Genomic DNA, 23,054 nt, shown 5'->3' on the forward strand with positions numbered 1-23,054 from the left:
GCAGGAGGTTGAGCACCCCCAGGGCCCAAAGGAAGCTGGCGCCTGTGGTACAGAGGCCTTGAACTGGGTGTCTGAAGCTGAATCACTCACAATGGCATAATGTTCTGTGAAGTTATGTGCAGATGCTCATGTAACTGCTCTGCATATCTCTGATATGGGGATACCCTTAGAGAGGGCAAGCGACAAGGACACTGACCTTGTGGAACACGTGCATACTGAAGATACATGTGTTACCCCCCGTAATTGGTAGCAGAGTTTAATGCAGCCAGAGACCCACATGGAGAGCCTCTGAGCTGACATCGCTGCACCCTTTGACCTATTCACAACTGAAAGGAAGAGCCTCTGAGATTTTCTGAAGTCCTTTGTCCTAAGTAGAAGGCTAAGGCTCTCCACACATTGTGTGTATTGAGGATGGTCTCTCTCTTATCCGTATGAGGTTTTGGGTAGAATTTTGGGAACTAAATGAGTTGATTCATGTGAAATGCAGAAGTTATTTTAGGAGTGAACTTCAGGTGCAGTCTGAGTGTAAAAGGGGGATGTGCTATCAAAGTTGCTATCTCCCCATTCCTTCTGGCAGAAGTGATGGTGATGAGGAAAGGTGAGTTAATGAACAAGTGGCCATGGGTTCAAATGGTGGTCTAGTCAGGCCCGTTAGCACTGGATTGAAGTCCCATTGTGGAATGGGTGCCTTAGGTTGTGAGAAGAGGTTTACTATGGCTTTTAGAACCCTCTTCGTAGTCGGGTGAAAGAAGATTGAGTAGCCTTCTACCTGCTGGTGGAAGGTTTCAGCTGTTGCCAAGCGAACCTTCAGCAAGCTAACACAGAGACTCAATTTCTTTAAGGGTAACAGATAGTCCAGAATTACCAATAAGGTGGCTGAATTAGTGGTGACATCCTTGGATTGGCACCATGTCTGGAATCTCTTCCATTTCTGTAGGTAGATGCAACGAGTAGCACCCTTCCTACTGTGTAATAGTACTTCCCGTACTTCCTCCGAGCAGGATGCCTCTATGTGCTGGAACCACAAAGGAGCCACTCTGTGATGTAGGACCCATAGATTGGGGTGAAGAATGCAAGCCTCGTTCTGCAACAGGAGGCAGGGAGTGATCGGTAGGGTGACCGGTGAACATACCACCAGCTTAGACAGGTAAGGGTCTCATGTCTGTCTGGGCCAAGTGGGGGCAATCAGAATGTCCTTCCCTTTTTCTTTTTCTTTTTTTTTTTTTTATCTATCATCTTCAACAGGTCCTTCAACAGAAAGGCGTAAAGAAGGGAAGAGGAGAGCATCTCCCTTGCAGTGTTGGCCGATCCCCTCTCTGGAGCAGTACCACACACATTTCTTGTCCTGGTAGGTAGCAAAGAAGTCTATCTTTGTCAACTCCCACTGCCGGAATATATTGTGTAGAATGGTTGGTTTACTTCCCATTAGCAGTAGAGCAGAAACTTGTGGCTGAGATTGTCAGCTGTTGTGTTGTGTATTCCCGGTAGGTAGGCCACTGATAGGACATTGTGGGAGAGGCACCAATTCCATAGCTTCAGAGCTTCTGTGGATAAGGAATGAGACCTGGTATCTCCTTGCTGGTTAATGTAGTACCTAACAGGCCATGTTGTCCATCAAGACCTTCATATGTGTGTCCTTGATCTGCAGGAGGAATTGAGCACACAAATTTCAGACCACTCTGAGCTCTAGCAGATTGATGTGGAGACACGTCTCTGATGGGGACTATCTGCCATGAACAATGTGACCACTGAGATGTGCTCCCCAGCCTGAGGGATGCCTCGGTGGTCAGAAGAAGAGATGGGGAAGACTGAGTGAATGAGATCTCCATGCAAATGTTTATTGGGTCCTTCCACCAGCTTAAGGATTGTTTGACTACGATCAGGAGCTTGGTCACATTGTCTTTGTTTGGTCTGTACACCGAAGCAAACTATGCTTGGAAGCACTTCATGTGTAGTCGACCATAACAATGACTGATGTGCCCGCAGCCATGTGTCCCAGAAGCTGAAGGCAGTGTCTGGCTGAGATCTGAGGGCTGGACTGTATTGTCTATCACTGAAGAGAGATTGAGAAATCTGTGATGTGGTAGGAGCACCCTCACTTGCACAGAGTCAAGGCTGGCTCCTATAAACTCTAGGTTTTGAACTGGTGTTAAGGTTGATTTTTATTTGTTGATCTGTACGCCCAGTGTTAGAAATCAGTCTCGTGTGGTCTCAGTGGACCTCTGTGAAGGACTGTGTTCTGAGAAGGCAATAATCCAGATAAGGAAAAATCTTAATAATCTGAGATAAGGGTTAATGTCTCTTTCACCTGTAAAGGGTTAACAAACAGTGACCTGTAACACCTGACCAGAGGACCAATCAGGAAACAAGATACTTTCAAATCTCGGTGGAGGGAAGCCTTTGTTTGTGTTTTTGACTTTTACTTTGTTCTCTCTGAGTCCTGGAAGGGACTAGACATGCAACCAGGTTTCTTGCCAATCTCCTGCACAGTCCTCCTTATATATCAGAATAGTGAGTATTTGAGTAGAAAGGCGGTTATCGTCTTTTGATTGTTTCTGTATTTGCAACTACGTATCTGCTGATAGAGTTTTAATGTGTATTTGGCTGAAAGTCTTTAAAATTGTATTTTTTGCTGGAGAAGGCTTTTTTCTCCATTGTCTAAAGCTGAAAGACCCTATAATATTTACTCTCTAGATTACAGAAGATAATTTAAACTTTTTTTTTTACTTTCTTTATTAAAGGTTGCTTTAAGACCTGTTTGTTTTTTTCCCTAAGTTGTGGCTCAAGGACTTGAAGTCTGTACTTACGCAGGGGAATTGGTGGGAAGAAGGGCAAGGTAAATTTCCTCTTTGGTTTTAGATTCATGGAGCTTGAATCTGTATTGCCTCTGTGGTGAGGGGAGGAAGGAGGGGGGACGGGGAATCCCTTCTGTTTAGATTCACGGAGCTTGAATCTGTCTCTCTCTCCTAGTGCCCCAGGGCGGGAAAGATCTGGGAGGAAGAAAGGAGGAGGAAGGGAAAATGGTTTTCCCTTGTTGTGAGACTCAACGGAATCTGCGTCTTGGGGGCCCCAAGGGAAGGTTTTGGGGAGACCAGAGTTTATTCAGGCACTCAAACGTCCTGATTGGTGGAGTGTATCAGATCTAAGCTGGGTAATTAAGCTTAGAGGAATTCATGCTAGTACCTCATTTTTTGGACTCTAAGGTTCCAGATTGAGGAAAGAATACTATGACAGGCACTACAGCGAAAGGACCTTGGAAGAAATACCCGGGGGGGGGGGGGAGACAATGAGAGGCCAAAAGGGAGTACTCTGTACTGGTAGTGGTCCTGGCCTAGTGTGAACCTGAGGTAATGCCTGTGTCTCAGTATGATAGAAATGGGAAAGTATGCATCTTGAAGGTCGAGGGCTGAGAACCAGTCTCCTTTTCCTAACACTGGGATAATCATTGACATATCTGTTCAGTGGGCTGAGGTCCACTATAGGTCTCCAATCTCCCTTTTTCTTTGATTTCAGGAAGTAACAAGAGTAGAAGCCTTTGCCCCTGAGATGTGTGGGTACGCTGAGATGATTCACCTCTTGGTGTAGTAGAATCTCATGAGAAGGGTCCTTGAAAAGGGACAGGGAAGGGTGTTTGGAAGCGGGAAGGAAGGAGAAGTGGATGATACATCCATTCTGGACAACTTCCAGCACCTGCTTGTCGGAGGTTATCCATTCACAGCTGCTGCGGAATGGGGAAAGGTGATCTCCAAAAGAAAACGGGGGGGTGTCCCAACGTGCAACTGTAAGGAAAGCATTCTATCGGTACCTCGAACAACCCATCAAAAGCGTCGCTTTGAAATTGAGGGCTGAGACAAGAGTGGTGGTGGCCCCAATTGTTTGAACGTAGAGAATTTTGATTTATTTCTCTGTGGCTCATATGATCTCAAACAAGTACTGAAGAACGTACTATGATGATCTCAGCTTGAACTGTGGTTGAGGACTGTTTCTTTTGTATGCTTGTATATCCCACAGGGATCTCAGAGTTGCTCAAGAATCCTTTAGTGTGTGGAGGGATGCATCTGTCTTCTCAGTGAATAGCTCTGTTCCCTCGAAGGGGAGGTTCTGCTTAGGGAAGCTGGGCAAACGGAGTTAAGACGTCCTCCCAATAACCGCTGCCGGGGAGATTGATTGCGTTGCAGTTTTGGTCACATCCACATGCACTGCAGAGACATTTCGCCACTAGTTGGCCTTTGTTAATGATAGCCATGTATTGGTCTTTGTATGCATCCAGAAGCTGGTCAATAAAGGAATTTAATTTTGCATAGTTCTGATAATCATATTTGGCTAGTAAGGCCTAATAGTTTGCTACCTGAAACTGGAAACATAGGTTTTTCTGCCAAACAGATCCAAGCACGTCCCATCTCAGTCATACAGCATAGATTTAAACTGGTATTGGCGACCCCTCAAATTGATCGTGACCATCATAATAGAATTTGGAAGTGGATGGGTGAATAAAAATTGTGAGCCTCTGCTGGCACATAGTACTTTTTGTCTGGCTGCTTGCATGTTGGCAGGATGGATGCTGGGGTCTTCCATATGACCCTAGCAGGGTCTAGGAGTGCCTCAAGGAGGGCTACCCTGGCGGAGGTGGAAGAACTTCCACCAGTTTATGATGAGGTTCGAACACCATGAAGTTGTACTTGTAGGGTCTCAGTCACTCTTTGAGTTAGGTCCTGGAATGACCAAAAGTCATCTGCCAGAGAGGCGGGGGGGGAGGGGAACCCACCTCCTCGTCACGTGAGGATAATGAGGTGGGCTTGAGGAGCCTCTTCCTTTTCCACCTCCACTTCCTGTTCTTCCTGCAAGAATTCAGGAGGGTCTGGTGCCCTTGATGTCACTGCTGAAGGACAACGTCTCTCTACCTGCTGGTAAATCATGCTAGGGGCCTGTGAGGCTTGTTATCTTTGGGCCTGCCGGGGTCCCAGTATGGCCATTGTGGGTAGGGAGGTGGTGGCTGGAACTACGGTTGCCCACACCAAGGAGGTTGAGGGCCGAGGTGGCACCCCTGGTATCCTTGGTGGGACTGGGGTCTATGGTGGGTAATAATTGGCAAGAACCTAGTTCCTCTGGCTCACTATCAGTCTGAATGGAAAAGAGGCATTGTGAGGTGTGGAGATGACATTGTGTCCACTGCTGCTGGTGAGCTCAGTGTCAGGGCCCCAGTACTGAGAAGAGGTGAGTCTGGTGCAACACATACCCACAGCAGAATGACCAGAGACCAAGTGTGAAAAATTGGGACAGAGGGTTGGAGGGTAATAGGAGCCTATATAAGAAAAAGCCCCAAATTTCGGGATTGAACCTATAAAACCGGGGCATCTGGTCACCCTAACCAAGAGATCCAATGCGCATCTGTATTCCACAGGTGCAGATGGTACTGGTATCAGTGCCGAAGGCTGCTGGTGCTGAGGAGCTTATGCTGAGGGAGTTGGTGATGTGGACCTGGTTGTATGGTCCATTAGTGGTTGTATGGTCCATTAGTGCCACGCACACCAGGATCAGTGCTGGTGACCTCATTGATGTAGCCTTCCCTGGGGCAGATAGTCTATGTTTATCACCAGATACCTCGGTACTGGTATCTCTCTGCCTGTGTCCACTGGGTCTTTGGGCGTTCCGACTGCCTCTGTCGGTTCAGTACTGTCCATGCCCTGGGTACTGACTCTAGGTGGCTTCATGCCATCGGTACAGAAGATACTGATAGAGCCAGAGAACGTTTCTGGTTTGATCTGGGCTCACTATGGTGACTCTCAGATGTCTTCTTACCAGTCCTTAGTGAGTAGCTCATTTCCTTAGAATCATCTGCCCTCAACATAGAAGATTGCAGTGATCTCTCACTCTGGGACTCCGGAAACTGAAGGACCAACTCCATCAGCAGGAGTTTTAGCCTTAACTCTCAGTCCTTCTGTAGCAGAGTGGTCACCTGCTCCTGCTCAGAGGGATTAAAAAGCAGTCTTGGGGAAAGGCTGACTGGGGAAGCAGCCTCAGCTGTGGCCATGCCCCAGTCAGGGCCCAGCTGGCCCTTATAAGACAGCAGTGGGTCAGGAGCTATTAAGAGTCTCTCTCTATCTCTAGAGGGAGAAGAGCCTAGCTTCTGGGAAGCTGAACCAAGTACCTAAAGTGGAGCAGGGCTGGGGAAAGGCCAGATGAGCTGGGGAGCTCCAACCTGGAAAATTCCCAGGCTGCAGGCCTTGTTAAGGGCCAAAAAGGTACTGGGGTTGCAATGGGGCAGCCCAAGGGTAGGCAGAGGCAGCAGGTCCAAACTTTCCTTGCCAATGATGAATGGTAATTATACTGCAGTCTGCCCCAGTGAGCAGGGGCTAGATAGTGACTGGCAGTAGCCAAAGACTGAGGCGCAGTGGGGATAGGATGTTGGGGGTTCCCTGGGGAGGGGAGACCCAGAGAGACTGTGGGTTACTGCAGGGGGCAGAACCCCAGCAGAAAGGGCACTGAGGGCTGGGAGAGGCATGGGGCCAGCAGCAAGGTGAGACACCGACCTGCAGAAGGCACTCCTGGGTCCAAAGGCTGGAGAGCTAATTCCGTGGGTGACCAGCAGGAGGCGCAGCAGGGTGAGTTATTGTGCCTAGCTACACCTTCCCTAGACCTGGGTTTTATCTGCTGGCACCAACCACACTTTTGTGGATTGTGCTTCTCCCCGAGGCAGCGAATAAATGCCTGCACAAGCTGGCTAGCCTTGTGGCAAGCAGGGAGCCATACATGCACAGGCAGGACAGACTGCTACTGAAATTCTCTGATCGACAGCGTGGGGGTGCGCACACACCTACAATGGAGCATCCATAAGGACACTTCTCCAAGAAGTATAATTTTGATTCCTAACAGTTAATTTATATAGCAACCATAATTTTCATATTGTAGGTTGTCAACAAAAGTATTATCTTGTTCCATGCTCCATGTGGAACCTAGATCAACAGTGAGTTCTTTCATCACTAACTGAAATCTTCTCATTTAAGAGACCATTTTAGATAAATGAGGCTTAGGAGCCAAGAAAAATAAGCCAATTGCAAAATGGAATAATACTAGGGCAAGAACAAGACAGCAATGAAATTAAGAGCTATATAAGCAGATAGGAACGTACAAATAAAACTCATTACCTGCTTGTTGTAAATATTGGCTGCAATCCTTTTACGCAATACTAATTCCATAGTAGCAGGATGACTAAGTTGCACAGTGATCTTCACTATTAAGTAAATCCTTTCATTTTGTGGTGTTACCCTGTTCAAATGCACTGAATCATGGACAGAAGAATCCCAAGCAGCAGTGGCTGAAACCTAAGTGGACAAATTGGGTAGTGGAGCAAAAGAAGAAAAAGAAAATGAATGTCAATTACTTCAATTTAAAATTTACCAGAATTTAACAAGAAATAGTAACATCATTAATGAAAGAAAAACAGCTATAGTGGGCACTTTAGGAGCAGAAGTGTCATGGATGTGTCAGGATCTGAAAGGCCACATTGGAGCATGTGATCCTGGTGCAGAGCACAGCCCATGTGTACCGGGGATCTATACACAGCTGCAAGCAGAAGGTTAAAGTGAAGGGAGAGACCACAGGATTCGCTACATGAATCCTCTGGTTGTCCCTTACTTGGGACTTGATCCAAAGCTCACTGAATTCAATTGGCATTAGGAGTGGGCCATAGCAGAAGGGCACACAAAGGCCTCTGCATCTTCCATCCTATGAAAGATCTTTTCCTTCCGCAGGCATCCCCACTACAACCCAGCCAAGTTATTCATCCTGGGAGCAGGTCTCAGGATATATGCCTAAATGAGATAGCATGGAAGGTGGAACAAGTGAAAAATCAAGTACAACTCCAGATTTAATCTACAATTATAGAGCACCTTTCACTTAGAATGGTCCCAAACCTTTTACAAATAGACATGACTCACAACAGGAAAAATAATCTATTTATTACTTTAGAAATTAAGGCCTTATCTCGTTTGGAAGACATTGTAGTGACTAGAGACTAAGTGACATTATGACAAGAGTTATGAAGGTGCAAATTGAGAAACGCAGAGAGGAAAGCGTTTTTAGACAGTTAAAAAGTCTTTTCCAAAAAGATTCAACATCCCCCACTTCTCTAAGTTAAGCAATGAGAGCTAAAAATTTACATTCTCTAAGATCCCAAAGAAATCTACAAAATCCAGGATGCACTAGATGTTCATGGTATTTCTAGGATAAAAAGCAGAAAGAGACATAAAAATAACCTTTATCAACAACCTTCATATCTTCTGTTCATGAGATAAAAACCCTGTATTTTTCAAATGCTTTAGAGGTCACCTGTAAACTGAAAAAATCTAATATGGATCACTTCATCCACCACTGAAATATAGCTAATTCCAGGGAGGACATGGCAGCTGTTTGACATCACACATCAATATAGCACAGGAAACAAGGAATATCTCATCCAAATGAAACTGCATAAAAGAATTTGGGGCTAAAGAATGTAATTACCAGAAACTGAATTTGTTAGCAACTCTACTCCAACGAAAAGCGCAATAGAACGCATGACTATAGTTTTATAAATATGGATAGTAACTGCATGGTCTGAAGGCTGAAAGAATGACCCTGGCACCAAAAATATTAACATTAACAATAAATTAATAAACATTTATAATTAATTTGATACTTAACTAGTCATAAGAATTAAATACATAATAAAAACACAAAGCAGAAAGCAAGCATGAACGTAAGTCGCAATTGCCAGGAAGGAGATTTATTAGTAATTTACCTCATCATCGCTGTGTTTTATGATTGGCAGATAAAAGAACTGACTCCCATGCTCCTTTGGCAGTATTGAGTTAACTCCTGATGCATGGGGACCTACAAGCTGTTCATTGGCACTGAGGTCATCAGCTAATGAAATCAACACACAAATAACACAAATGAAAAAGTTAGGTCTACATCAAAGGATATAAATTAATAGAAGTCTGAATTGTTATAAGGGCCTGAATTGTTACAAAGGCCTATCAGGTGATTTTGTACCTCTTTCATACTGTATTAAGTGTTGGCTAATCATAACTAATACACCAAATTGTGGGGAAGCTTGCAACATACACAAAAGGGGCCAGGGAAAACTAGGTTGAGACCATAACATTCATTCTCACTTGTGACCCAAACAAAATTTTAGACTAGATTTTTAGAGGCTCAGGAATTAATGTGTTATGCCAGGCAGGGTCTGAAATTTTTTTTTTTTTTTTTTATCTATCCATTCATCGTAACCAGTTAGCTTCTCATATAACAACCATCACTGAGGTATCAAGGCATCTTTAGGAGACTAGAATACTAGAGTATCTGGACATTTGATTTTACACACGAGACTACATTAGGGTCATAGTCAAGTAAGTTTTGTAATATTCCACTGAATCAGGTAGTTCTTCCTAAACATCTAGTTTTGTCTCCCACCTGCTAACTTCCCCAAACCCTCAGATATAAACCAAATTTCAGCTAAGAGATGCCATCTCTTTCAAGAACAAACACTAAGTCATTTTAGTAGTCCTTTAGTAGTAGGAGAACTCGGTCACTTCCCTGGGAGAAGTTTCAAATACTCTGTATTAGGCATAAAACTCTTTAATTATGCTACTAACTTGCAGTTTAAACAATAGTTACTTCTGAACCAGAAGGAGAGCAAAAACAACAACATAACTTCTCAATAGCACATGGACAATTTTCAATCAGTGCTTTAAAGAAATATGTTCTTGCAGATAGAACTGAGGCACCTTTTGAAACTTGCACTAGATTTACCTATCTGCTGTCGATCTTAAGTTTAAGCCCTGCTTCTTTTGGTGGCATTATAATGCACCAAATTTCCTCAAGTATCTTTTAGGAAAATCTCCTTCAGGTCTCTTACAATCCCTTGTTATTTGGTCCCAGTTGTAAAGTTATTCTCTGCTTATTTGCACCAATCTGTGAAATCAGAAAAAAAGGATTTTTCCTTCTAAAAGCTGTACAACATAGCAGAATCAGAGGCATAACTCAAGTTTTTATTTTCCCTGCCTTTCAGGGCCACTCCTTTATTTACCAGTTTATTGAGCTGAATTCAATTATTTCAGTAAAAACAGCATTAAAGAAATTTCCTAACATGCAGGTACAACTTACCATTCAAATCAAGGAAAAGGACAGGTATGTGTGTTTCCATTCCTGAAGGTGGGGTCCTGGAAGTAAGAACAAACTGCTGTCAATATGGTAAAATAAATATATAAGCTAACCCACACAGGCAGCTATCCATGCAGTATTTACATACAATGCATCCAATGATTAAAACCTTCAGACATTTTGGTGGAGAATTTAACTGCACTGAAAAAAATTAGGATACTCAAAGTTATAGTACCCACAGATCTAGTAATTCACCCACCTATTATACATATTGTATTCCTCTATATATGACGACTATATGTATAGCTTAAATAAAAACATCCACCATGGTGATGTGGCACATTTCAACAGTTATGGGAACTTCATCTTTAAATGACTTGTTCTGTGCATACACATTTTCAGCCATGTTGTTAAACAGTTTTCCCCCACACAATTAACTCATCTTTTTTTTTTTTTAAATAAAAAAAGAGGGGTCAAATCCTAGTACATTAAAATAAAACATTATTTGTTTATTTCAATTGTCTCATACACATAGGTGAACAGACTTTCAAGTAAGTGTGTGTGTAACTAATCGCTGAAATTAAATGCCATAGCATTTATATCAATGTGTACATTTTTGGCTAAATGGTACACAATATCTAAATTGAGAAGGAAAAGTCACAGGAACCTAGAAATCAGAGATGGGAAAAAAAATCTACTAGATCATCTAATCCAGCCTTCTGCTAACAAAGGACTGCCTACCTGGGATTGTACGCTAGTTTCAGTCAAATAGAACAATTATTCTTATCCAAGTTTTTCCAAACTTAAGAAGCGTGGACTACATATAAGCCAGGTTTGATTTTAGTCTGGGTTTTTTCTCCTTAAAGCCAGTTTTAATTATCTGAGTACAAATAAAAGCCTCTGCAACTTGTGTGTGTGTTTGAGTTGGGAACAAAACCTTTTTAAATTGGTCCACATATTTTCTATAATTTGTCTTTGAGCCAACAAAATGAACATATGAAAGATTTCAACCTACGGGTAGTATTCAGAGTTATAACCACCTGAAAACAAGTGCTTAGATTTAACGTTACTGCTCATATTGTAACTACAGGATTGTTACCTAAGAGTTTCTGTATAACAAGTTAGCTAGGCAACTTTTCCTTCAGATTCTGAATATACTGTGCATTCTACAAGTTAGCTTAATTACATCTTGCTGAACAGTTCTTTGCTCTTGGAGGAGGAAGTTCAGATGCAGTTCCTTTTCTATCCAATGCAAAGCATCAAACAGGAAATTTATTGAGGCAAGTTTATATTCATATTAGGATATTACAGACTCTGGGCCCGATTCACCACTGTTCTTCCAGCTTCACACCAATTAATGCTAGTGTAACACTGGAATACAACAGTGGTGAATCAGACCCTCAAATTTCACCACTTAATTTTCTATGCACACATACAAAAAAAGATGTTGGGGTTTTGTATTCTTGAGCTCTATTTACACATACCAATCTGCAGGCGCACCCGGGATGCCACTGCCTGGGGCTGGGACAAGAACTGCATTCCTCTCTTCTGTTAGTCCCATCCACTGTTCTAGTAGCCGTGCTTCCCGTTCTATTTCATCCTCCGTTTTCTCTACAGTGAAAGAGACAATATATTAGATGTATGATTTTAAACTGCATTTGTAGTTCACATTTCCCTACAACAAAATTACAGCTTATCACTAGATTATAAATCACACTATGTAGACTTGTGACACTGAAATCTGAACTACTGCATAAATTTCAACGTTACTAGAAAAAGTTCCTCTGAGTTTGTGACTTTTTTTTAAAAAAAACCTTTTTATTCTAAATAATGTGCTAAGCACAATTCTAAGTTTCACATCAACTGAAATTATGTTTGGAAAGGGGGACAAAGTACAAAGAGAATTTAAGCTTCAAGTGATACAAACCTTGCTTATTGCTGATTTTTTTAATCTGTTCATCTAAGTACTCCCTGCGTTTTATGAGTGCATCAGACCACCTTTCTCGCACACAGTTTAAATCTTCTTCCTAATGTGGAGAAAGAAAATATTTTCCTGAACATATCATATTGATCTTTAGAAAGGACATACAACTGTATGTGATAATTTGTGATCAGAAATGCTATTGGAAATTTTTGCATGATTAATATGCAGGAAGCTTTCATTTATATCATGCACACTGATTAAGCAGTACACCATCCAGGAATTAAAGGTCAGTATCTTTCAAGCTTCAAATTACAAAAGGAAAAGCATGAAAAGTTGAAACTATACCAGCTGCTGTATAATTTTTATGCTGTCAACATTTCTAAGATGTTCATATACAGAATTTGTGATTTACAGGTAAGTATTAAGACCAGGGAAGTGGCATCCAAACTGTTTAATGCAGTGGAATGGGGAAAATAGGTATTATACATTGGCCAGGTGTTTTCCTGAAGACTGCAGACAGATCAGTATATCCTTAAACCTGCATAAAATTCTGTGACTAGCTGCCATCAGTGCAATAAAAAATTCCCCATGCAAAGAGAATCTATCATGCATTCATGCTTTATGACATCACAGGAATACACCTCTACCCCGATATAACACGACCCAATATAACACAAATTCAGATATAACGCGGTAAAGCAGTGCTCCGGGATGGCAGGGCTGTGCTTTCTGGTGGATCAAAGGAAGTTCGATATAACGCAGTTTCACCTATAATGTGATAAGATTTTTTGGCTCCTGAGGAGTTATATTGGGGTAGAGGTGTACTTGGACTATTCTTCTCTGTGATTCAAGGTGTCAGGAAGCACACAAACAGCCCGCAGGAAGTTAGTACCTAAACTGACATTTTGAAGACTATTAAAGAACATACTATGCTATATTAAGGGATGTCAACACCCATGCCTGAATAACGTTTTGCTTCTTCCAAGCGCCATAATCAAATATAAGTCTTACAGCTAGGAAGATATCAGGAATATGATTTCCATTTTTAGCATTTATTCTTATTCTTTTTAAATGCTACCTTTTGGTGATGCATATTTTTAGCTTTCCAAATTTTAACATCCCTAAAGCTACTGAAAATACAAAATACAGACTAACATTTTTATTTTTTTAGATAAGCTAAAACTAAACTTCGATAGCCTAAAACACAAAATTTCTCATTAAAATATTTAATTTCACAGCACTTCCACTCTGCCTCTCTATTAGCATTTTCAAACAGTAATACATTTTCTAAAGACAAGGAGTTTGCTTTTTAAAGAACATACCTATGATGTAAATTCTGGAAAGTAAATGTTAATGAAGGTTGCATGTTTTTATTGTAAGAAACTGTATTTGCATTCTAATATTAAAGTTGCTAAGCTTTATTTATTTTTTAAAGTAACAGGAAGTTAGAAGATCTGATTGTTGGAAATACTATAGAAAAAAGAAGTGAAGTGTAAGATTATAAAGTAAATTATAATATAATATGTACTGAAATGGCAATGTTTTTATAGCCCAGGCAGTCTTTTTAATGCAGAGAATGTATTTTTAAAGCTGCTTTTGCTTGCTCCAATACTCTTATCCACTTTAAAGTTGCTGGCTATTAGCATTAGCTGTGCCCCATGCCACAGGATATACAGCAACAGCAGCAATACCTGATAACTATCCATATCACCATCATCAACATCATCTCTCTGGTAGGAGAAAATAAATTTTGTAAAACACAAAGAACATGCATTTTTCTTGACAAAAACAGCATACCGAAAAAAACACATACTAATAAAACCCCAAACATTTCCATCACTCACAAACTGGTACAAAGGCAAAGCATTTATACAATTTAATCACCAGAGTCATACAATTAGTTGATTTCATTGCATTTTTGTTTGGTTATATGACAGTGGTTAATAAATAAAAGTACTGGTCTCAATTTTCTTACTTGATCTTAGCATCTCACCTGTGATATCAGTATTGTTGTTAGTGTATATTTAAATTTTTTTTTTCAAATATTTTTGACTTCTTATACATATTGCACAAGTTTTTAAACAGACAATGAGCTGTCAAATTTCTAAAGAGAACAGTTAACACCAGACAGTAGGCAGGAATTAAGGAATCAGATCAACATTATTATGGTAGTCGTGGGAGCCCCTGAAAAGAATGGATTGTACAAAATATTGACAAGCCCTTAGATCTAACATTATGACTGAGCACTTCTATTATATATGCAAACGTAAACAGGCAAGGGAAAGTTAGGTGGCTCTATAGTGAACTGATAGGTACATTAAATGTTTGTATATACACACATAGGTAATGTGTATTTCTGTGCCCAAATCTGCTCTTAATGACATTAGTAGGTGTTCTGCCACTGGCTTCAACAGGAACAAACTTGGGCCTATAGGCAGATATCACACACATATATATCTGGCATCTGTTAAAGTGAGCAAAAGTAACAGAATATTATGTATGGATGTGATTATATTAAAATACTCGGGCCTCCATTTTGATTTTATAACTTGAACTATTTTAAGGAGGTTCTCAAACAGCAAAGCAAACAACAATTAACTCGGTGCATTAACCAGTTGCTCTACCTGGTAGCTGTCCAACCCCCTTTGTAGTTTGGTTGATCTGGCAGTCACACAGCCTATAGAGACAGAAAGAATGGCTTCCACCATGAGCGGAAGTGTTCCAGAATGCTGTACAGGCTTCACTGTCACTTGAACTCTTCGAGAATGACCCTGAACAAATGACCAGAAGAAAGAGAGAAATTAAGAACAACATTTTAAGAATACTCTCAAAGCAGGTTAACAGGGCAGGAAAAGGACTCAGTACCTGCCGAAGCTGGAAAATCCCACCAGTGTTTACATCCTTTGCCTGATGGAGTTCAACTGCTGTATATTCCCCCATCTCATTTAGTTCTTGTATGGAAATCCACATTTCTATTCTGCGAGTTACTTCACTCCACCTAGAGAGAGACACCCCAAAAAAGCAACATTTGTAATTCAGATCAGTAAGAGTACAAAGTTTCTCTAACACTGCAAGTACCTTACCCTAATCTCTTTAGAAAGCTGATGGAATCATTCCTTGTAGCTTATTCATACCTGTCTCTCAGTGTCCTAGTTTTAGCATGAAGAGAATCAACCTCCCAAATGGAGCTGCCATTGCCAGTACATCTGTGACCCCACACCTCAATAGCAAGAGCTCCTTCTGAAATGAACTCCAGAAATTCCTCTGTGACATTCACCATATAGTCCTGGAAACAGAGAAGGGGAACTGTATCCAATTAACAAATCAAATCTTCTCATTTTGTTTGCAATGGGGGGCAGAGCAAATGTGGTCTCTGCTTGCATGGTAGAGGTAACAATTTGGATGAGAAGCCTTAGATTCACAGGCAGGGCCTTGAGGGCAGAGAAGACTTGAGACAAATCTCAAGAATCCATACACGTGTGTTTCCAACATTTTAACGTTATGAATATTTCAACCACACTCTGAATCAGAGGTGGGCAAACTATGGCCCGCGGGCTGGATCCAGGCCCTCAGGGCTTTGGATCTGGCCCGTGGGACTGCCCCCCCCCCCCCCGTGGCGCTGCGGACGCGGCACCACTCGCAGAAGCGGCCGGCATCGCTTCCCTGCAGTTCCGGGGGGCGGGGGGGGGGGCAGAAGGCTCTGTGCATTGCCCTAGCCTCCAGGCACCGCCCTCCGCAGCTCCCATTGGCCAGGAACGGGGAACTGCGGCCAATGGGAGCTTCAGGGGAGGTACCTGGGGGCACAGCAAGGGCAGCGCATACACAGCCCTCCAACCCCACCCCCTCTTCCCCAGGGGCTGCAGCGCTTCCTGGAGTGGTGCAACGTGGGGCCAGGGCAAGCATGCAGGGAGCCTGCCCTGGCCCCAGTGCGCGCTGCTGTCACCCTGGAGCCGCTTTAGGTAAGCAGTGCCAGGCAGGAGCCCGAACCTCTCCTGCACCCCACCCCTCAACCCCCTGCCGCAGTCTGCACCCCTCCTGCACCCCAATCCCCTGCTCTGAGCCTCTCATACACCCTGTACCCCTCCTCTGCCCCACTCCCTTGCCCTGAACCCCTTCCTGCACACCATACCTCCTCCCACACCCAGCACTCCCTCTCGCACCCCAACCCCCTGCCCCGCATACAAATTTCCCCACCCAGATGTGGTCCTTGGCCCAAAAAGTTTGCCCATCCCTGCTATAAATAGCCTTATGTTTATGCTCTCTAAGTCACTGATATCATTAAACCCTTCAATTCATATATAGCAAAATCTCATAAGTGTTGGTGTTTCTTTACAAGTTTAAAGACAACTGTTTTGAATGTACAACTAAATTATAACAAGCTATGACTACAGCATATTATAAATTTGAGTTTCTTCCCAAAAATACAGTTTCCTAGCAATTATGATACAGGATATTTAGTTGCATTTTTTCCCCAAAAGTTTATATGCCATTTAGGGTCATGCTCTGAATAGTTCATCTCAAACATATTGCCCTCCTGGTATGCTGTTTTAAAATAAAATAATTACCTTACAGTGAGAGAAGGTCACTGTAAACTGAGCTTCCTTGCTCTGAGGTGATGGCACATCAGGATCAACCACTGGTGCTGCGACAGTTGACTCACACTGATCCCAGAATGCGTATTGACAGAAGACAAAATTAGACAGATTCAGTGGTAGTCCAGTTGCTTCTTTTATTTTTACCTGGGTGAGATAAACAGACACTCAAAGTAATGTGATTATTTTCTCTTATAGATTGTTTAAAAACTAAAGCATGTAAGTGACAATTAACATTCAGGACCAAATTTTCAAAAGAGACCTCAAACCACTCTCTAAACATGCATCTATTCTGGAAGCCTGCAGTTCTGCATATGCAAAAACTCAGATGCATTTGTGTTCACAGTGTTTAAGTATTTAACTTGCAGACCTATATCCACATTTTTGATCATGTAAAATGCTAGGCTCCCAAAATTGAATATGTAAGTTTACACTTTAAAGCTATATATACACACAATTATTTATTAAAGGGATTGTACTGATGGCAACTGAGATTGATATAATCTCTAACCATACAGCATGAATAGCCACAAAAATTTCTCTACTTGACAAATCAACCCTGAAATGCAAGGATCATCTCTTCTGTAACTGCCAAGAAGGGTGTCTCTTGGGATGTCAGTATTTGTGGTGCAGACCTGTGTCCACTAGAAACTGAACTGAAAACACTCATTTCATAGTCATTCAATGGTAACCATTTTTGATCAATACTGATCTGGACTACATCTGACTCAAAGTAAGAGAGATGAGTCTCTTTCCTATTAACAACATCCTAAACAACCAAGTCCTGCAAAATTTAATATTTATATTGGATTGTAACAATACATTTGTTTTTTAAAAAAATGTCTCAACTAACAGATTGTCTCCTACTTACCCTGCAGGTGAGCTTTTTTGCTCTGTGAATAATTTCTCCATTGCTATCCATGATTTCCAGGCTTCCGCTCTCACTGGAGTTCTCAGAAGAGTCATCCCCTTCTGCTACACGTTCTGGAACAACACCAGTGACTCGCATCACTTCAACATGCAGCCGTCCTGCAACCTGAAGCACAAATACTAAGTACTTATGCTTTAAGAACATTAGAACATTGTATAATATCCAACTTCCAAGGGGAGCAGGCAACAAGCAGTGGAATTGAAATGTCACTGCACCTTAAACACTGAATAGAAGGGGAATAATACAACAGGGAAAAATAAAAGGGAGAGACTATGGAGAAAATGAATGCATGATACATTCATCCCACTATTCAACTTTTCACTTTTCAATGCACACAATTCAATTCAAAACAGTAAAAGTACTTAGGGTCATTACTGCAATGGATTTGTGGTTGAACTTTAATTGGAGTTAAAGAAATTTGTGCATAAAGCTGAGGTGCCTTAATCTCTGACCTTGTATTCCTTGTCTGCCAAATTACCATCACAAAATGCATTTTACGTTTTTAGTCAAACAAATTTTCTTAGCCATAAAATGAACAGTTTTTTGCTGATTGGATATTTAAAGGTACAAAAAAGACTCATTATAAAAATAAAAAAATCAGCATTTAGGTTAGTCAAAATTTTAGTGAGAGATATTTATCCATAAAACAGGTTACAAACCTAGAACTAATTGCATTTCCTCTTTCCACTTGCAATACATTATACATTACCAATACATTAAGATTCTATTTAGCCTTACCTCCCCCTGCTGGCTGATGATCGGCACTGCATATTGAAGTTTAACATCATAGAAAAGGCACTCCAAAAAGACATTTGCTACTCCAATTAAGATATGGTTTTCTTGCGCTTCATAGAAAGGGTCACCTTTTTTACCAATGAGCTTCCTTATCTGTTTTGTTTTTTTTAAGAAGGTACATTAATTACTTTTTAAAAGTTGTAAACTTAGTGGAACCATCAAAATGTGCACAAACCACAACTGAACAAACATATATTCTTTATTCTGTGACCTTTACCCTTAGTCACCCCACCCCACCGATGTTTCTCTCTCAGTCATCACATCACACCTAAATTTAGATGTGAAGCTCATCACAAAATTCTGATAAGATCTTTGGATGGGGATCATGTAATGCCTTTAGTTTCACTCATACAAATAATAAAATATGACCTACATTTTGAAAGACCTTCAGTCAAATTTAGACCCTGTTCTAAGTCAGTGCAATTCCAGGGACTTCAAGGAGTTTGCACCTCCTTATATCTCATCTGAAACTGGTCTTTAAAAAGAAAGAACCAAATTATTTCCCCAATACCCAGCTAGATATATGGGCTGGATGCTGGGGAACACTGCAAGTGCAAGAGCTGTTAGGGGAGCAATCAAGGAGGAATCTCCCTCACAGGCCTGGAGCTGCTTCCTTACTACTACATGGCTGAAATAATCTCTACAGCTTTTTAAACACAAACACTCCATGCATGATAGCAGATCACCTGGCTCCACCACAAAGTATTTTGTTAGGAATTCCCGTAGAGATGTATACTGCTCTGTGGACACATGAGCACCCTGCATCCTGCTCCTCCTCTTTGCCTGCCTCTTCCTCTCCCTTTCCAAACACAAACATTTGAACCACAGTAGTACTGTTATAGCATATAAGGCACTAAATACACCTCTACCCCAATATAACATGCCCCGATATAACACGAATTCAGATATAACATGATAAAGCAGTGCTTGGCGGGGGGGGGGAGGGCAGCTGCGCACTCTGGCGGATCAAAGCAAGTTCGATATAATGTGGTTTCACTTATAATGCAGTAAGATTTTTTGGCTCCCGAGGACAGCGTTATATCAGGGTAGAGGTGCACTTTCAGGAAAGATAATTTATGCCCAAGAAAACAGACTAGTACAACCAAGAGATGTACTTTTTAGCATTCCTGTGCTCACTGAAATCAACGGTCCATTGACTTCAATGTGTGCAGGATCAGACTCAACACAAACATGATTTGAGAGAGTTTCTTATCTTGTCCAAAGCAGCAATAATTCACACAGAAGCCAAGTGATTGCTCAAATTGTTGTGAGAATAATGCTCCATGTAGGCTGCAGGAGTCAGAATAATTTGTGCTCCCCATATCATTCATGTGATAGCATGCTGCTGATGTATTCCTACCTGGCAATTTGAAGGGCACACTCCTGAACAACCAAATCCTATTTCATTCTCTTCCAAGATATAATGAGCCAAGGACTAATATGATTACATATAGGCATGATATTTATGCATAAGCATTATGAATATTTTTACACTCATGGCCAACTTGATATTTTAATTCTCAGCAAATACTAACTACTTAGGGCTTTGACATTAACATATTCAAAAAATACACAAGGTAAAGTGTAGCAAATTTTAAGTTCCAGGACCAAATTCTGTTCTCAAATACTTGTGCCAATTCCACTGGTGTCATGTTAATTGGAATTATGTCAATAAAAGTATAAAGTGCATATATGAGGGCAGAATGAGGAGCTTATTCTTTTATTCTGCATTGTAATGTACATTGTGCATGTCAGTATTGTTCACAATTCCATCAACTACTCATGCAGAAAATTCTTCTTCACCAAAGTACAGTATTTGTACATGCTGGTTTATGTGCACACTTACATTATTTGTACTGAACCTGTAAAGATATAGAGAGATAGATATACTAACAGACATACATTCTGACATTTTTAAAATGTATTTTAAATACCTCAGGAACTTTCTCCTTCCATTCTTGATACAGGTCTCTCATGTCAATCAATTTATTCTCCAGTTTCTCAATAGTCCACACCTGAGTACCTTTTTCTTTTCTTCGTACTTGAATAGCCGGCTCACTTACTATTGCCCCCCTCTGAGTCAGAGAAGAATAATTATTGACTGCACAGAAATTCACATTTCAAAATATTTAAACCTCCTCACTCAAATTACATTCTCAAAGAGCGCTAAAATACAGAATAAGTGGCTCCCTTTTATATTCCAGTCACCCCATCTCTGCCCTCTAACTCAGCATGTAGTGTGTGAAGATCCACTGGCTATTTCCCTTTGTCTTTCACAAATAACTTATTTTTTTATGTTGACGTGTTAAATAAGAACAATCTCTCACAAATTCACGTGATAATGGATAGTAATATCCTAACTGACAGCAGTAGATTTTACTATATATCTCAAATGTCAATAAGGCTCTGAAAAGACTAAATAGGTTATTTTAAGTTTTGTAAAGACAATATCACATAAAAAAAACAACACCTTTTTTTGGCCTAATTGTCTCAATTTGAATTTAAAAAGCAAAGAACTCTACTTAGGTTACACAGCAAGAAAACAGAGCAAGTGTCATCAGCTCTCATGATGTGCATGGATGAATGGAAGAATACTTGTAAAAGAACGTTATAGGAGCTATAATTAAAGTTGCTCTCTTATTTTTAAAACTATTTACTCTCCACATATTAAGCAGTAAATGTCCATACTCCACCTTTAATGACTTAGTTTTGGACCTAAACATGATAATGCCCTCCTTTTAAAATGAAAGTGTGCTCACCACAATTGAATGTGGTGACTCTGCCTGCTCAGCACAAAAAAAACAGTACTCTTTTATGGGTCCTAACTGCATCTGGGTTACGAGGGAGGGGCTAGGACAACGGACCTACCAGAGCCAACCTGGGGGGACCAGGAAGTGGCCAGAGCAGATAGTGGCACTGACTCACCACGTGCACTGGAAGAAGGGGAGGATACTCGTACTCATGCATTCCAGAAAGAACTCACTCTCTCTCTCTCCCAGTCACAATATCAGTGGTACCCATGTTCTCTCCCATGGGGTTATAGTAGGATCAGGTTTTATGATCTCCTGTGGCCTTGCACTAGTGTTTTCTTCTGTGGCTGGGACACAGTTTTTCCCTCACTCCTAGATTGGCTGAGGTGGGATGGCTTTTTTTTGCCTTCCCCACAGAAAGTAAGGAACCCAAATGAGGTAGGAAAGGATATTAGGTCAAGATTAGGGTTGTCAAGCGATTAAAAAAATTAATCACGATTAATCGCACTGTTAAATAATAGAATACCATTTTAAAAAATATTTTTGGATGTTTTCTACATTTTCATGTATATTAATTTCAATTACAACACAGCATATAAAGCGTACAGTGCTCAGTTTATATTTATTTTTGATTACAAGTATTTCCACTGTAAAAAAAACAAAAGAAATAGCTTTTGTCAATTCACCTAATACAAGCACTGTAGTGCAATCTCTATCATGAAAGTTGAACTTACAAATATTAGAATTATGTACAAAAACACCTGCATTCAAAAATAAGAAAATGTAAAATTTTAGAGCCTGTAAGTCCACTCAGTCCTACTTCTTGTTCAGCCAATCGCTTAGACAAACAAGTTTGTTTACATTTGCAGGAGATAATGCTGCCTGTTTCTTATTTTCAATATCACCTGAAAGTGAGAATAGGCCTTCTCATGGCACTGTTGTAGCTGGCGTCGCAAGGTATTTATGTGCCAGATGTGCTAAAGATTCACATCTCCTTTTAAGCTTCAACCACCATTCCACGGGACATGCGTCCATGCTCACGACAGGTTCTGCTCAATAACAAACCAAAGCAGTGTGGACTAATGCATACTCATTTTCATTATCTGAGTCAGATGCCACCAGCAGAAGCTGATTTTCTTTTTTGGTGGTTTGGGTTCTGTAGTTTCCACATCAGAATGTTACTCTTTTAAGACTTCTGAAAGCATGCTCCACACCTCATCCTTCTCAGATTTTGGAAGGCACTTCAGATTCTTAAACCTTGGGTCAAGTGCTGTAGCTATCTTTAAAATCTCACAATAGTACCTTCTTTGCATTTTGTGAACTCTGCAGTGAAAGTGTTCTTAAAGTGAACAACATGTGCTGGATTGTTATCTGAGACTGCTATAACACGAAATATATGGCAGAATGCAGGTAAAACAAAGCAGGGGACATACAATTCTCCGCCAAGGAGTTCAATCTCAAATTTATTTAATGCATTATTTTTTTAACGAGCGCAATCAGCATGGAAGCATGTCCTCTGGAATGCTGGTCGAAGCACGAAGGGGTATACGAATGTTTAGCGTATCTGGCACATAAATACCTTGCAATGCCAGCTGCAAAAGTGCCATGCAAATACCTGTTCTTATTTACAATGTCATCTGAAAGTGAGAAGTGGGCAAGCATTACCTCTTGTAAATGTAAACAAACATGTCTGTCTTAGCAATGGGCTGAACAAGAAATGGACTTGCAGGCTCTGAAGTTTTACATTGTTTTGTTTTTGAGTGCAGTTATGTAACAAAAAAAATCTACATTTATAAGTTGCACTTTCACAATAAAAATATTGCACTACAGTACGTGTACGAAGTGAATTGAAAAATACTATTACTTTTGTTTATCATTTTTACAGTGCAAATATTTTAAATTAAAATATACACTTTGAT

The 23,054-nt window shown here is 40.9% G+C and overlaps 1 protein-coding gene across 7 annotated transcripts in view; it reads right to left on the reverse strand.

Moving 5' to 3' along the window:
• Positions 1–23,054, reverse strand: part of KIF13A (kinesin family member 13A) — a 132,391-nt gene that overhangs the window by 20,475 nt on the left and 88,862 nt on the right. For 4 of the 7 annotated variants that reach the window (XM_075062863.1, XM_075062861.1, XM_075062865.1 and 1 more), the window contains exons 17-29: positions 20,320–20,460; positions 18,329–18,478; positions 17,531–17,695; positions 16,633–16,806; positions 15,202–15,353; positions 14,933–15,065; positions 14,692–14,838; positions 13,759–13,797; positions 12,071–12,170; positions 11,628–11,754; positions 10,147–10,202; positions 8,780–8,904; positions 7,146–7,322 (exon numbers count right to left, since the gene is read on the reverse strand). In XM_075062863.1, coding sequence (XP_074918964.1) covers positions 7,146–7,322; positions 8,780–8,904; positions 10,147–10,202; positions 11,628–11,754; positions 12,071–12,170; positions 13,759–13,797; positions 14,692–14,838; positions 14,933–15,065; positions 15,202–15,353; positions 16,633–16,806; positions 17,531–17,695; positions 18,329–18,478; positions 20,320–20,460 — 1,686 coding nt within the window. The remainder of the gene's footprint in view (positions 1–7,145; positions 7,323–8,779; positions 8,905–10,146; positions 10,203–11,627; positions 11,755–12,070; positions 12,171–13,758; positions 13,798–14,691; positions 14,839–14,932; positions 15,066–15,201; positions 15,354–16,632; positions 16,807–17,530; positions 17,696–18,328; positions 18,479–20,319; positions 20,461–23,054) is intronic. The other 3 variants (XM_075062867.1, XM_075062862.1, XM_075062864.1) reach the window with 2 other exon arrangements.

Source organism: Chelonoidis abingdonii, chromosome 2 (assembly GCF_003597395.2).
Source record: "Chelonoidis abingdonii isolate Lonesome George chromosome 2, CheloAbing_2.0, whole genome shotgun sequence".
Classification (NCBI taxonomy): domain Eukaryota; kingdom Metazoa; phylum Chordata; order Testudines; family Testudinidae; genus Chelonoidis; species Chelonoidis abingdonii.